This window comes from Mauremys reevesii, linkage group 10 (assembly GCF_016161935.1).
Source record: "Mauremys reevesii isolate NIE-2019 linkage group 10, ASM1616193v1, whole genome shotgun sequence".
Taxonomy (NCBI): domain Eukaryota; kingdom Metazoa; phylum Chordata; order Testudines; family Geoemydidae; genus Mauremys; species Mauremys reevesii.
Genome location: NC_052632.1, coordinates 52,626,276 through 52,639,894, shown reverse-complemented (window position 1 = coordinate 52,639,894; position 13,619 = coordinate 52,626,276). Strand labels below are relative to the sequence as shown.

The 13,619-nt window shown below is 40.5% G+C and overlaps 1 protein-coding gene across 2 annotated transcripts in view; it reads right to left on the bottom strand.

Moving 5' to 3' along the window:
* Positions 1 to 13,619, bottom strand: part of ADCY9 (adenylate cyclase 9) — a 179,813-nt gene that overhangs the window by 18,282 nt on the left and 147,912 nt on the right. For both annotated transcript variants that reach the window (XM_039491147.1, XM_039491148.1), the window contains exon 7: positions 1,036 to 1,195. In XM_039491147.1, coding sequence (XP_039347081.1) covers positions 1,036 to 1,195 — 160 coding nt within the window. The remainder of the gene's footprint in view (positions 1 to 1,035; positions 1,196 to 13,619) is intronic.

Here is a 13,619-nt window from a genome sequence, read left to right as displayed (position 1 = left end):
ACCATCTGATCCTCTATTCTCTGGAATATCACTTCCATAGTTCCACTCAGTTCCAGGGGTACTAGTCTGCTCTCATATGACTCCTAACACCAACTGTGTGATCTTCCAATCTATACACAGTCTGCTGTGCCTCACTCCCTAACACAGTCTAGAACTGGCACAGTTCTCCACCTTCCCAGGGTTTCAGGCAGGCCATTGTCCCTCAGCATCTCCTGATTGTCCCTTAGGCCATCTCCAGAGCAGACTGACTGCTCCTCTTCCCTCCAAGTAACAGGCCCCTTCCCAGAGAGAGAGAATTCATTATATTCTCTTTCCTATCTCTCCTCTTCTCCAACTAACCTTCTATCTCCTCTTTTAAATCCATCCCCTCCCCAGGTGCAAACAGTGAGACTACCAACCCTCTCAGTTGCATTTAACTCTTTTGGTGCTGTTGTGGGTGTCACACCCCATTACAGGCCCATAGTTCTACAATCGGTTCAATGAAGAAAAATTTCACCTTTAAATTAAAGAAAATATAGCTTTAATATGCTGGAAACTTCACCAAATTACATAGAGAAAAAGAGCTACAGGGCCATTTAGAAGAGGACTAATCATTTTTGTGTTGCTGAAAATACTCCACCTATTTTGACAGTGTGCAAACACAGCACTGCTGTTGATATGACAGACAGACACAATCCACTGGTAATACCATTACTGCTGCTGAACTTCAGCAATGAGCCATGCAAGTCCTTAGGGATATTCAGCATCTTATTGGATAAAGCGGAATTCCCACTCAGAAATTATCCTTTAATATAGTGAAAAATTCTTAAAATGTGTTCAAATTTATTTACATTAAATTCTGCCTAAAGGTAATGCTTGTAAAAAAACTGATTCATCCTACTAGCAATTCCATCTTACAGAATCAGCCCTATCCTCTTGAGAGATATAGATCACATGGATGAAGGGAATGGGGAAGGCGAGAAGACAAGGAGGGAGGCAATCTACTCCTTTAAATCTAAGAGAAACTTAGACAGGATACATTGTCCTATAACTTACATGTATGTTGGTTTCAAAGTCAGAGGTGAAATGTGAAAAAACTGCAAGAGCCGGGAGGGAAACTAGGATTGCACCGATGAAATGTCGAGGCAGCCAGCCAGCAATCACCTCCAGCAGGCGCTTAGTACAAATCATCACCTCCTCCAGAAAGAATGCCATTCTGGAACAAATGAAAGCACAAACCAAGATTTTTTTCCCCCCAATGCATCACTTAACGTATCTGATTTACCTATAATAATATGCTCACTCCAATTGCTATAGTTAATGTTGCATAACTAATCAGAGCATAATTCCATGCTATCACCTGCTTATAACTTCCTGAAACAATCAGTGTTGAGTAAAAGATGAAAGATGAACCATTTTTTAAAAAAAGCTCGAAGAAAATCTCTTCTATCACTTGGAAGATATGAGAGTGGGGAAAACAACACATTTTTCCCTGTTTAAAAAAAAATTGGGCTGTTTTTTGAAGTAAATGCTTTTGTAACTCAAAAAAGTTGTTTAAAATAACATTAAGAACATTGGAAAAGTGGGAATATGAATGAACAGTTAACAACTTTGTTAATCAGTTAGCTTCAGACTTAAAGACAGTTTGGGTAGATGCTTTTCTAGCATTTTAAAGTCTTCTGAACTAGCTCTCCCAATGCCAGACAGCTTGACAGAAGCTGCCCTCTGAAATCAACAGAAGTTCTCCTAAGATATCAGGCTCAGTAACTTCTTAATAACAAGGAATGGGAGGAGAGTGTGGGCTCATGACTGACTGGATCAGCAAGACCTCAGTGCATAAAAAGAAGTCATGCTGAGAACTTTGGGAGGCCAGCTGGCAGCTCACATGCTCCTCCAGCAGTCCATTTGTACTTGTGATAGCAAACACCAGTGTAGCTGGCACTGCACAAAACACTCTTTGGGAAGAAACAGTCCTTGCCTCAATTGCTTACAAACTAAAGACCCAATCCTCTCACGTGCTGAGTGAACCATATGGGGAAGCGGAATGCAGTCTAGGGCAGGGGTTCTCAACCTTTTTCTTTCTGAGGCTCCCTTGCAAGATGCTATAAAAACTCCATGGACCATCTGTGCCACAATAACTGGTTTTCTGCATATAAAAGCCAGCGCTGGCGTGAGGGGGTAGCAAGCCGGGTTTTTGCCTGGGGTCCCATGCCACAGGGGCCCCCACAATGCTACACTGCTCTGGCTTTGGCTTCAGCCCCAGATGGCGGGGGTCGGGGTCCTGGGCCCCAATGAGTATAATCCTGGCCCTGCTTGGCAGCCCCCCGGAATCCTGTTTGTGGTCCCCCAAGGGGCCCCGGACCTCTGGTTGAGAACCACTGGTCTAGGGAAAAGTGAAGTTTATTCCTATGTAGCACGAGACTCCTATTAGTGAAGAATTTAATTGAGAAAAAAAAATCCAAGATAGTTCCGGGGGGGGGGGGGGGGAGGGGGTAGTAGTTAACACAGGAGCTAAAGTTGCACAAAACTATCAATTATTTAAGGAAACAAACCTAAAGAAACATAACTTTAAAAAACCACAAATATTAGCTAGTCTGGACAATCACAGTTGATATTCAGTTTAAAATTAAAAAGAAAATGAGAAAGTAACATAATGAAGTTACGGTCATCCAAACTACCTAAAATTTGGATGTGTATCACGCTGCCCAAAGAGCAAATGAAAACGAGGAGACAGTCCTTTCCACACCAGACACAACTTCACAGGATCAGTGATTCTGAAAACTGATGTGATCTAACTGGACTACCTCATTCTTGCTGATACACTAATTGTACATTACTAAAGCATTCAAACCAAAGTGAGTCTGTCTTTATATTGCTATATCAAACTACTCCTCCATTCTTTAAAACCATGCTGAGTTACTGGAGAGAGACAGACTTTTACAGCTTATCACCAAGAGACACCATATTTGGGACAATGGCTTGGGAAAATGTCCCAAAAGTATATAGAAGTTTAACTTTTACAAAGTTTCATACTGTGAGACTAAGCATAGACTCATAGTTGCTATACCTGGGACTATTCACATTTTAGAGCCTGAACAAAAATTAGGTAACCAAATCACTGGGGCAGAGGTTCACATTTAAGTATCACAGAAGTATATGTAGAGTATCAAAGCCACATACTCTTGAATTCCTTGACTCTACTGGCGAACGGTGCAAATAAAATAGATTGAGGATCCACTGAAACAGGATGAATAGTCCTTTTCAAAACTTTCTTTATAAACATGTTTTCATCCTAAATACCAGATGTGATGGACATGCAGAGTGGGAGGCTGGCAGAGAACAAAGGCAGAGCTAAAGTTCTTTGTGGGACTCTAACACTGTGTTTCCATACTTTCTAAGAAGGTTTTGCTTGTTTGTCAGTGTAACTTTAATTTTGAATTTCCGGAGTAAACTTTTGTGGTTCTTTTGAGAAAACGACAATATCCTTTTAACGTGTTGAGGTTTTCTTTTTTTTACTTCAGCTTAATAAAGCTTTTGTTCATCTGGGAATGCATACAGAACTACAGAGAGAGCGAGCGAGTTATGGGTAGCAAAAGGATGAGGGAGACATTTGTAATATTCCAATGCCCCACAGGAGGGAGCTAATAGGCTTTTTCAACTCCAATGGAAACTGGATTTTCCAGTTTAGATTAACCGTTTTTTATCTAAGGAAAAAATAACCACAAAATCTTACTTTATATAAAGTAAAGAAAAATACTTTCCAACAAAGAGTCTGACAATAGAAAAATTTTACAAGGCAAAATAAAACAAAATACTCAAGCTATATATAGCATTAGCTCAGCTTTGCTCCCCTGGAGTTAATGGTAAACTCCCAATGATTTCAATGGAAGCAGGTTTAGGCTAATGCTGAGTACTTTTGAAAATCCCACCCTAAATTTACCTCTCTGAAAGTGAAATTCACTTCCCTACATAAAGTATGAATATTAAATGTTTATGTGGGTGGAATATGGAGATGTGGGAGCAATGATATCCATCCCCCAACATGGTTTGCCTAGACCTGTCCCCCCTTCCCAGCTGCTTCTCCAGCCAATGTGTTACAATAAAACATAAGAACACAAGAACGGACACACTGGGTCAGGCCAATGGTCTATCTAGCCCTGTATCCTGTCGTCTGACAGCGACCAATGCCAGATGCTTCATGGGGAATGAACAGCCCAGGGTAATTATTGAGTGATCCATCCCCTTTCATCCACTCTGAGCTTCTGTCAGTTAGAGCTTAAGACAACCAGAACAAAGGGTCATGTCCCCGATCCTCTTGGCTAATAGCCATTGATGCATCTCTCCTCCATGAACTTATTTAATTCTTTTTTGAACTCTGTTATACTTTTGACCTTCACAACAACCCCTGGCAATGAGTTCCACAGGTTGACTCTGCACTGTGTGAAAAAGTACTTCCTTTGTTTGTTTCAAACCTGCTGCCTATTGATTTAATTGGGTGATCCCTGCTTATTGTATTATGTGAAGGGGTAAATAACACTTCCTTATGCACTTTTTTCACACCATTCATGATTTTACAGAGCTCTATCATTAGTGCCTTACCAACTTCACAGCCAAATAAATGAAGGACTGTGAAATCTGGTCTCCCTCCATGAAATCTGGTCTCTTCTGTGCTTTTATCCTATACTATATAGACTGCACAGGGGAGACTAGTGTTTCTCAAATTGGGGGTCCTGACCCAAAAGGTAGTTGTAGGGGGGTCCACAAGGTTATTTTCGGAGTGGTAGCCATATTAGTCTGTATCAGCAAAAAGAACGAGGAATACTTGTGGCACCTTAGAAACTAACAAATTTATTTGAGCATAAGCTTTCGTGGGCTAAAACCCACATTATCGGATGCATGCAGTGGAAGATACAGTAGGAAAATATATATACACAGAGAACATGAAAAAATGGGTGTTGCCATACCAACTGTAATGAGGATAATTAATTAAGGTGAGCTATTATCAGCAGAAGAAAAAAAACCCAAACTTTTGAAGTGATAATCAGGATGGCCCATTTCCAACCGTTGACAAGAAGATGTGAGTAACAGTAGGGGGGGAAATTAGCATGGGAAAACAGTTTTACTTTGTGTATTTTCGGCGGTTGTGATACTCTCACCCTTACTTCTGCACTGCTTCCAGAGCTGGGTGGCTGGAGAGCAGCAACTGCTGGCCGGGTGCCCAGCTCTGAAGGCAGCACCTTGCCAGCAGCAGCGCAGAAGGGTGGCAATATCGTACCATGCCACCCTTACTTCTGCACTGCTGCCTTCAAAGCGGGGTGGCCAGAGACTGGTGGCTGCTGACTGAGGTCCCAGCCCTGCTTTCAGAGATGGGCTCCCAGCCAGCATCTGCTGTTCTCCAGCTGCCCAGCTCTGAAGTCAGCGCCACCATCAGCAACAGCACAGAAGTAAGGGTAGCAATACTGCAAGCCCCCGCTACAATAACCTTGCGACCCCCCACAGCTTCTTTTTGGGTCAGGACTCCTACAATTACAATACTGTGAAATTTCAGATTTAAATACCTGAAACGATGAAATTCACAATTTAAAAAATCCTATGACCATGAAATTGACCAAAGTGGACAGTGAATTTGGTAGGGCCCTATCTATAATATCACCTCCTCAGTCATGTCTTTTAAAAATCTCTCCTCATGTGGAAGCTGTTCCATACCTGATTAATTTTTGTTGCCCTTCTCTGTACTTTTCCCAATTTTAAAGTGTCTTTTTTGAGATGGGATGACTGGAACTGCATGCAGTATTCAAGGTGTGGGCGTACCATGGATTTATATAGTGGAATTATGATATATTCTGTCTTCTTATCTATCCCTTTCCTAATGGTTACAAACAATCGGTTAGCGTTTTTTCCCCACTGTTGCCGGACATTGAACAGATATTTTCAGAGAACTATCCACAGTGACTCCTAGATCTCTTCCTTGAGTGGTAACAGCTAATTTACACCCCATCATTTAACATATCTAATTGGGAATATGTTTTCCAATGTGCATTAGTTTGCATTTATCAACATTGAATTTCATAAGACATTTTGTTGCCCAGTAACCCTGTTTTGTGAGATCCCCTTATCATTCTTCACAGTCTGCTTTGGACTTAACTATCTTGAATAATTTTTTATCGTCTGCAAACTTTGCCACCTCACTGTTTACCCCTTTTTTCAGATCATTTATGACTACGCTGAACAGCATTGGTCCCAAAACAGATCCCTGGGGGACACAGCTATTTAACTTTCTCCATTCTAAAAACTGACCATTTATTCCTACCCTTTGTCTCCTGTCCTTTAACCAGTTACTGATCCATGAGAGGACTGTCCCTCTTATCCCATGACTGCTTACTTTGCTTAAGAATTTTTGGTGATGGATCTTGTCAGAGGCTTTCTGAAATCCAAGTACACTATATTCACTGGATCACCCTTGTCCATGTTTGTTGACCCCCTCAAAGATGCATGATTTCTCTTTATAAAAGCCATGTTGAGTCTTCCCAATTAAATAATGTGTTCATTTAGGTGTCTCGTGATTCATCCAATTTGTTTTGTACTTAGGTTTACTAATTGCTGTTATATTAGCTATCCTCCCTCCTACCAGCTATCCTACCTGGTACAGAAGCTAATTTATGTGATAGGTTATGTATCACAGTTAATAGATCATATTTCATATTTTAGTTCCTTCAGAACTCTTGGATGAATACCATCCGGTCCTGGTGACTTCTTATTGTTTAATCTATCAATTTGTTCCAAAACCTCCTCTGCGGACACCTCAATCTGGGACAGTTCCTCAGATTTGTCATCTAAAAAGAAAAGTTCAAGTGTGGGAATCTCCCTCACACCCTTTGCAGTGAAGATTGATGCAAAGAATTCATTTAGCTTCTCTGCCATGGCCTTTTCTTCGAGTGCTCTTGTAGCACCTCGATCATCTAGTGATCCCACTGATTGTTTGGCAGGTTTCCTACTTCTGATATACTTAAAAAAGTTTTTGATGTTAGTTTTTGTGTCTTTTGCTAGTTGCTCTTCAAATTCTTTTTTGGCTTGCCAGAGTTTCTGCTCCTTTCTATTTTCCTCAGGAGGATTTAATTTCCAATTTTTAAAGGATGCCTTTTTGCCGCTAATCACTTCTTTTACTCTGTGTACCCATGGTGATATTTTTCGGCTCCTCTAAATTGTTTTTTTTTTTTTAATTTGGGGAAAATTCAGTTTGAACCTCTATTATGTGTTTTTAAATACACCTCTACCCCGATATAACACTGTCCTTGTGAGCCAAAAAATCTTACCATGTTATAGGTGAAACCGCGTTATATCGAACTTGCTTTGATCCACTGGAGTGTGCAGCCCTGCCCACCCGGAGCACTGCTTTACCGCGTTATATCCAAATTCGTGTTATATCGGGTCACGTTACATCAAGGTAGAGGTGTAGTTTTAATGCAGCTTGCAGACATTTCACTCTAGTGACTGTACCTTTAAATTCTGTTTAGCTTCCTTATTTTTATGTAGTTCCCCATTCTGAAGTTAAATGCTACTGTGCTGGACTTCTTTGGTATTTTCCCTCCCACAAGAATGTTACAATTAATTACATTATGGTCACTATTACTGAGCGGTTCAGCTATATTCACCTCTTAGACAAGACTCTATGCTCCATTTAGCACTAAATCAAGAATTGCCTCTCATCCCTTGTGCGTTCCACGACTAGCTACTCCAAGAAGCATTCATTAATGGTGTCTAGAAACTTTATCTCAGCATCCTGTCCTGAGGTGACATGTACCCAGTCAATATGGGAATAGTTGAAATCCCTCATTATTATTGAGATTTCTATTCTCTAATCCAGGGGTAGGCAACCTATGGCACGGGTGCCGAAGGCGGCACGCGAGCTAATTTTCAGTGGCAACTCACACTGCCTGGGTCCTGGCCACTGGTCCAGGGGGCTCTGCATTTTATTTAATTTTAAATGAAGCTTCTTAAACATTTTAAAAACCTTATTTACTTTACATACAACAATAGTTTAGTTATATATTATAGACTTATAGAAAGAGACCGTCTAAGAATGTTAAAATGTATTACTGGCACACAAAACCTTAAATTAGAGTGAATGAATGAAGAGTCGGCACACCACTTCTGAAAGGTTGCCGACCCCTGCTCTAATCCTTCTCTCTTTCTAATAATTTTACAATCAACTTCCTGGTCAGGTAGTTGGTAGTACAGTCCTACTATTATACTCTTATTATTGAAGCATGGAATTTCTAGCCATAGAGATTCTATAGTACATTTTGATTCATTTCAGATTTTAACTATATTTGACTCTATGCTTTCTTCCACATATAGTTCCACTCCCCCACCAGCATAACCTACTCTGTCATTCCTATATATTTTGTATTCTGGTATTACCATGTCCCATTGATTATCATCGTTCCACCAAGTTACTGTGATGCCTATAATACCAGGCACGCAAGTTCTCCCATCTTAGTATTCAGACTTCTAGCATTTGTATACAAGAATTTATAAAATTTGTCACTGTTTCGTTGTCTGCCAGTTGCATGGGACAGTAGGGCCACTGGATGTCTATAAATGCAGATCTGCAACTCCTTTCCAGCCTATCACACAGGCTGGCACGGAGGCCAGTTCTGTGGCACGCAGTGTATGCAAAAACACCTTTGTTTAGCAGGTTAGCCAGTTGATTCTGGACAAAAAAACCAAAAAGCAAACAAATCCCCCCAATCCCAATCTACATATATACCCCATGCAGGGAATAGGTGATGCAGAGGGCCTTGCGCTGGACAGCCACACTACAGTCAAATTTTACCCTAGCTAGTCTTCTGGCAAGCATTATGATAAATCTATCAGCAAATCTGATCAGCTGATCCCATGATGATCCTTTATTTAAGCAAAGTATTTGAAAAAGCCACCATGACTTCCAGAACAATGCAAAATTCTACATTTGACAATAATATTTACATCTTCACACTGATCCTTTGGCATAGGATTTATCACAATTGTACTGTTCCACATTTTGGTATCAAAGCTAATTTTATTCAACTCTATTTTTCACAGTTCAGTAGCTGCCAAGAAATTGTGCTGTGCTAGATGCAGCACCTCCCTTCAAGCAGTAAAAGGAAGCATTGCATTGAATCCAGACTTCAGTGGGAGATGCAGTAAATTAATGGCTGTGGGGGCAGTATCAAAAAAAGGTTATTAGGAGTAGGCAGAGCTCCTGGGAAAGGGAAAAGGGGGTGATCAGCAAAGCAAGGTACATTGTGGAGGTTAGAAAATGTAGGAATAAAGTGAGAATTGCTAAAAGTCCAGCTGAATTCATTCTTGTCAAATAAATTAAAATAAATAATAAAGAGGTTTTTTAGTTATATAAATAAAAAGAGAATAAGGAAGTATGAGGGTTGGCTGCTATGCAGCATGGATGGGAAGGAGATTAAAGGTAATCCAGCTATGGCCCACAAACTAGATGAATAGTTTGCCTCCATTTTCAGTCATCATGATAATAAAGAACACGTGCATGAAGGCAGTATGGCTAATGGAAATGAGCGTCTAGAAATGGAAAGTACCACCTCTGAGGTGGAAGAAAAACGTAAGTCCTTAATGTCCTCTAATCAGGGGGACTGGGTAACTTCCACCCCAGAATATTGAAAGAACTGGCATATAAAATTGCTAATCCAGTAGCAAGGATTATTATCTATTCAGCAGTAGTACCATATGGCTAGACAATTGAGAACATCATACTTATATTTTAAAAAGTGGGGCAAAAGGGATCCAGGCAATTATATACTTGTAAATTTGACCTCAGTAGTATGCAAGATTTTATAACAAATTGTGAAAGAAAGAATAATTAAATTAATAGAGAAGATTACCAAAGATAGATCATGCCAGTCTAACCTGATTTCCTTCTTTGAGAGAATAACTGATTTTTTAGATATGGGAAATACAGCAGGACTTCAGTAGAGCATTTGACACTGTGCCAAGAATGATGAATTTCAACTGGAACAGGTCAGAGAAGAGCTACAAGCATGATCAGGGGAATGGAGGGCCTATCTTATGGGAGGGAACTGAAAGAGCTTGGCTTGTTTACCCTATTAAAAAAAAAGGTGCAAAGGGGATATGATTGCTCTCTGTAAATAAATTAGAGGGATAAATACCAGGGAGGTAAACAGCTATTTAAGCTTAAAGACACTTTACTAAAAGAACAAATGGATACAAACTGGCCATGAAAAGATTCAGGCTGGAAACTAGAAGGTTTCCAACCACCAGAGGAGCCAGGTTCTAGAACAGCCTTCCAATAGGAGTTGTGATTGTATGGCAGGGTTGCTTGTGATGGTAGGGGCAGGGCTCAGCAGTCCTGGGCCTCGCTTCTGCTGTATGTCCTGTATTCCTAAACTTCATAATTCAGGGTTTTCAACTTGCCACTGGTAGGGGTCAACAAGGGATTCCCACCTACCCCATGTATTCTGGGACTTTTTTTTTTTAAAATCTCCTTCCTCTGAAGGATCAGGAGATGGCCACAGCTAGACATGGGACATTGCGAGGTGCGGTATGGGGCATGAGCCAAGGATCTGAGGTGGCACCAAGAATTCTCTCTCTCAGGTGCTTAGCTGGCTGGTTCTTGCACATATGCTCAGGGTCTAACTGATCACTACATGTGGGGGTGGGAAGGAATTTTCTCTTGGGTTAGACTAGCAGTAACCTGAGGTTTTTTTTGTTTTTGTGCCTTCTGTAGCATGTGGGTGCCAGGATTATCTGGGTCTAATCTCAATCATTTCCCTGCTGTTGCAAGGGGCCTTGGGAACTGGTGCACCTCAGTCCCTCCTATTCTCAGCCAGTGGCATATAATATTCCAGTCTCCCATGGGCTGTAATTCTTTAGTCTAATTTCAGTGTTGAGTACCTGTATGGACTTAAATTCTATGACTCCTGCTTTTGGCCTTGACCCTCTAAATTGAACTTGGACCACATCCCCTGCAACCCAGGCCCTGGATTTGACCCACACCCCATAGCTGGGATCATGACCAAAGTAACAAAATCAAGGATGTATGTAAATAAGGCAGAGTTAATCCATAATTACTTTTTGCATCTGTGTACTGCACAAGTCATAATGCAAATAGAGCAGGCTCACTCATCTCTAGCTCCAGAGAAAACGTTTTGCTTATAGCCAATTCAAATAAGTAGAATTTTATTTTTAAATCCACTGTATAGGCTATATTATCTTGACACAGTTAAGTGCATGATCAATACATCTTGCTTTATTACTGAGGTAAGATGAAGGAGGTGATTCTGGCAGCAGATGGCCAAAACACAGCACTTTGTAGAGCTAACCAACAGACAGACATTTTTCTGCTTCTTTCTGCTAACGTTGCATGTGTTGTCACTTTTTAACACTAAAATATGTATATAGTTTAAAAGCTTCACCCCCACAAAAACCCAAACCGAAAAAACCCAGAAACTCTGCCTCCTCACAAGTCTGATTTTCATGCACCCCCAATTTACACCGACTTAAATGGGGGTTGAGGTGCTCCATAGCTCATTGCCTCTGGAAACTCCAGTTAATAAGGATGTCACAGATATAGCACTCTCTTCAGCAATCTCATTCATACTGATCTTTAATTCAGAACAAGAATAGGTTGCCAAAAATATCTAGATAATGAAAGCTCCTGTATTTACACCTAGGCATAAAGGGCTGAATTCTATGAACAGTATTCTTGTTCAAATATTTCCACAGCCCCTAAGGAAAGTGACTACAACTTCACTTGTATGCAAGCATTGTGTTCAAGTGAAACTTCATGCTTACAAAGCTGTAGCTACCCCATGCCCATTTTCTAAGACTCATTACATTTTATAAAATAAAATACCAGACTCCAAGTTTCATTACACTATACAGGGAGGCTAAAGCAGCCAGATTTCAAAGAGAGGGGAGGACATTCGTTGTATTACTGAAGATGACACTTCCTGTCCACTTATAAATAGAGATTTCATACCAAGAAGAATCTATTTATTTAATTCTTATAGCACCAATTTCCATGGTAATTGCATGTTTCACTTACAGAGATTCAAACATGTTATTATTGGACAGGACTATAATAAATGTCTAATTTAAAAAAGGTTACTTGTTTTAGGGGTTTCCTTTCCCTTTCACATGATGCTCCCTTGGCATGAATATTCCAATAAGTCTTGAAAGTATTACGATACAATCGCATTTGCTCCAACCCCTCAAACAGAGACAAACATCTACAAGATCTCTATCAAGAGTTCTTACAACTACAATACCCACCTGCTGAAGTGAAGAAACAGACTGACAGAGTCAGAAGAGTACCCAGAAGTCACCTACTACAGGACAGGCCCAACAAAGAAAGCAACAGAACGCCACTAGCCGTCACCTTCAGCTCCCAACTAAAACCTCTCCAGCGCATCATCAAGGATCTACAACCTATCCTGAAGGACGATCCATCACTCTCAAAGATCTTGGGAGACAGGCCAGTCCTTGCTTACAGACAGCCCCCCAACCTGAAGCAAATACTCACCAGGAACCACACACCACACAACAAAAACAATAACCCAGAAACCTATCCTTGCAACAAAGCCTGTTGCCAACTCTGTCCACATATCTATTCAGGGGACACCATCATAGGACCTAATCACATCAGCCACGCTATCAGAGGCTCGTTCACCTGCACATCTACCAATGTGATATATGCCATCATGTGCCAGCAATGCCCCTCTGCCATGTACACTGGCCAAACCGAACAGTCTCTACATAAAAGAATAAATGGACACAAATCAGACGTCAAGAATTATAACATTAAATTGGAGAACACTTCAATCTCCCTGGTCACTCGATTACAGACCTAAAAGTCGCAATATTACAACAAAAAAACGTCAAAAACAGACTCCAATGAGAGACTGCTGAATTGGAATTAATTTGCAAATTGGACACCATTAAATTAGGCTTGAATAAAGACTGGGAGTGGATGGGTCATTACACAAAGTAAAACTATTTCCCCATGTTTATTTCCTCCCCCCCCCACGGTTCCTCACACCTTCTTGTCAACTGCTGGGAATAGGCCATTTTGATTACCACTACAAAAAGTTTTTTTTTTCTCTCCTGCTGGTAATAGCTCACCTTAACTGATCACTCTCGTTATAGTGTGTATGGTAACACCCATTGTTTCATGTTCTCTGTGTGTGTGTGTACATATATATCTCTTCCTACTGTATTTTCCACTGTATGCATCTGATGAAGTGGGTTTTAGCCCACGAAAGCTTATGCTCAAATAAATTTGTTAGTCTCTAAGGTGCCACAAGTACTCCTGTTCTTTTTATTAAATTTTTGTAGTTTAATAGGCACATATTGTTCAACCCCCTTCAACCCCCCTTCATTCCAGCTAGACTAGGCCCTGGATCACAAAAGCTGCACTGAATACTCTTGATTACCGGACTTGATAAAAAATTAGAACTATATACCAAGCTACTTTGCTGAAGATATCTGGGGTGAGAAACTAGTAGCATAACAATCTATTAACTATTTACAAAAGTGAGCTATCTGTTGTGGTTATTACTTTACATACAGGAATAGCAGTTGTACAGAAATTACGTTTCTTGATAAATATT